This window comes from Orycteropus afer, unplaced genomic scaffold (assembly GCF_000298275.1).
Source record: "Orycteropus afer afer isolate SDZICR_OR568_19922 unplaced genomic scaffold, OryAfe1.0 scaffold00002, whole genome shotgun sequence".
NCBI lineage: Eukaryota > Metazoa > Chordata > Mammalia > Tubulidentata > Orycteropodidae > Orycteropus > Orycteropus afer.
The window spans coordinates 30627266-30630166 of NW_006921589.1; the positions used below are offsets into that span (position 1 = coordinate 30627266).

Sequence of the window (2901 nt, forward strand, 5' to 3'; positions counted from 1 at the left end):
CCCTTGTAGGGTTAGAGAAGGTCGGAACATGTGCCCTCCTTGCCGTTTTTGCACTGCTATATGGAAAATGAATTTCCTCTGCAAACTCTCACCCAAATCACAATAAAAATTAAAAAAAAAAGAATGTTGAAACAAGAAACACTCTTTAACAGCATATACAGCTCACCCAAAGCCAGTTGAGAAACTGAGCGAAAAGTGAAGGAAGCAGTATCTTGATCATCTTAGTATGTTCTGACACACACAGCAGGTCAAGAGATCAGAAATAACTAAAAGATGTTACATTCTCAAGGATGTTACTGACCAAATATCAAACTAAATATAAAATATAAAATACTTCATGAAATGAAATCCTCATGATAAAAAGAAATATGTTTCCAGTATCACTACTCTTAAAGTATTTAGACGAATATAAATATAACACAAGTTTTAATTCAAGATAAAACTTGTTTACAAAATTAAATACAAATACAAATTAATTATAAGAAACGTACTGATTATAATGTTAAAACTTTAATGAAAAGATAAACCACGGCTTCTTACAATCAAAGACAAGAATAATAGAAAAATTACCTTACAGTTCTGTAAAAGTCGTATGAGATGTTCAAAGCAATTACTGTTAAGAAAAATGGCCTGAAGAACAGGCCGATCTGTGCAATCTAACATGGCTGTGATGGTATCTAGAAAGATAAAAACAGAATCATCCATGTACAAAGTGGAAGATTTGGGATCATACACATTATTTTTAAGGTTGGCTTTTTCAGTTAACAGATAAAAATTCATTGTGAATAATAGGACAAAAGAGTAGAAAACAAAATGTGTACTTTTACTTGAAGGAAAAATTAACATTTTTGTATTTTACTGTTTATTATATTTAATTTTTAAAATATTGAACTTGTTATATATAGGAAAAGGAGCTCTGATGGCATAGTAGGTAAGGCATTTGGCTGCTAACCAAACATTTTTTAAAGTCTCTAGAAGCTATGTACCAAACCATTAAAATATTATGTCTAAAAAAAAAAACAACCCAAACTCACTGCCATCGAGTCGATTCAACTTATAGTGACCCTTCCTTGGGTTTCTGAGGCAGTATCTCTATGGAAGCAGAACCCCCAGCCTTCTGGTTAGCAGTTAAATGCCTCAGGCACTATGCCACCAGAGTTCCACGTTATGTCTAGATGGTAGAATGTAAAGAATATTTATTTTCTTATATGAATTTCCTAATTCATAGCTGTAATGAACATTTTTTAAGAAGCCCTGGTGGCACAGATGTTGAAGTGTTCAGCTGCTAACCAAGAGGTCAATCGTTCAAACTCACCAACTGCTCCACAGAAAAAAGATAAGGCAATCTGTGGGGCAGTTCTCTGTCCTAGAGCGTCACTATAAGTATGAAATGGCTTGATGGCAATGGGTTTGGTTTATTTTTGGAACATATTTTATTTGTATAAGGAGCTATCAGTTAATAATATTGATATCTTTGGTCATGTTGTCAGAAGGGACCATTCCCTGGAAAAGGCTATCATGCTTGGTAAAGTGGAGGGTCAGTGAAGAAGGGGAAAACCATCAACAAGACGGATTAATACAATGGCTGCAACGATGGGCTCAAGTATAGCAAGGACTGTGAGTAAGGAAGGCGCATGACTGAACAGTATTTCATTCTGTTGTACACAGTGTCGCTGTGAGTTAGAACTGACTTGACAGCACCTAACAACAGCAACAACATCATCAATCTAACAGAGGAATATAATAAGAAATTATACACATGAGTGAGAGAGTTTACAGAGGAAAGACAGAGACAAATAAGCACAAAGTAACACACAACAACCAATACAAAGAGAGGTAAAGAGAGAGAAACAAAGATTTTTTAAAAAAAAGAAAAATGAGGCCCTTTAGAGGAAAGAGAAAATTGGAGAGACTACTGAAGAGAAGTTATACAGGCACATACAAAATTGATTTGTATGTCTCTTTTGTTATAGGTTAAAAACTACTAACGGCAGTTTCTAAAAATTTTACTCTTTCCAGAGTTTCAAAATCATAGCTGACTTGGTTTTTAATGATACTTTCAGTACTTCACACTTTAAAAAGAATATAGAGATAGATCCTGCCTGGGCAAGATGGTGGATTAGGCAGAAAGACTGCATAGGCAGTGGGATGGTATACATAAAACCCTGAAAGAGAAAAATTTTCAACCAAGAATTATATATCCAGCAAAATTGTCCCTCAAATATGATGGTGAAATTAGGCTATTTCCAGATAAGCAGAAACTAAGGGAATTTGTTAAAACCAGACCAACCTTACAAGAGATACTAAAAGGAGTCCTTTGAACAGAGAACCAAAAATAGCAAATAACAACCGACCATTAATACATAAGATGACATAACCCAGAAACCACAGCCATGGACATATCCAAAGTAAAATGAGCTTATAAGATTGTAAACAGGGAACCAGAGACATCAACTAGCAAGTGATGACAATTAATAACAAAAAAGAGGGAAAAGACTGTGTAGTCACAGAACTTCTAAATGGTGAGGAAGTTAAGAGAGTTGCAAGACAGAAAGGACTGTTGTAACAACTTCTGTACCTCACACCACACACACAAATTAACTCCAGATGGATCAAAGACTTAAATGTGAAACCTAAAACTATACAGTTCCTCAAGAAAAAACCTAGGGGCAAATTTAAGGGCCTTAATATATGGCATAAATAGACTATACAATAGCCAAAAGATGGCAAAAACCTAGGTGTCCATCAACTGAGAAATGGATAACCAACTATGGTACATACACACAATGGAATACTATGCAACACTGAGCTCTGGTAGCATAGTGGCTAAGGCACTTGACTGCTAACCAGAAGGCTGGCGGTTCAAACCCACAGCCACTCCTTGGAAGGAAGGTTGGGCAA

General features: G+C 35.5%; 1 protein-coding gene across 1 annotated transcript in view; it reads right to left on the minus strand.

Annotated features, from left to right (window-relative positions):
• The window catches only part of NBEAL1 (neurobeachin like 1), a 209665-nt gene that overhangs the window by 132765 nt on the left and 73999 nt on the right, over positions 1 to 2901 (minus strand). The window contains 1 exon segment of the mRNA XM_042783564.1: positions 571 to 677. Within this exon segment, the coding sequence (XP_042639498.1) occupies positions 571 to 677 (107 nt within the window).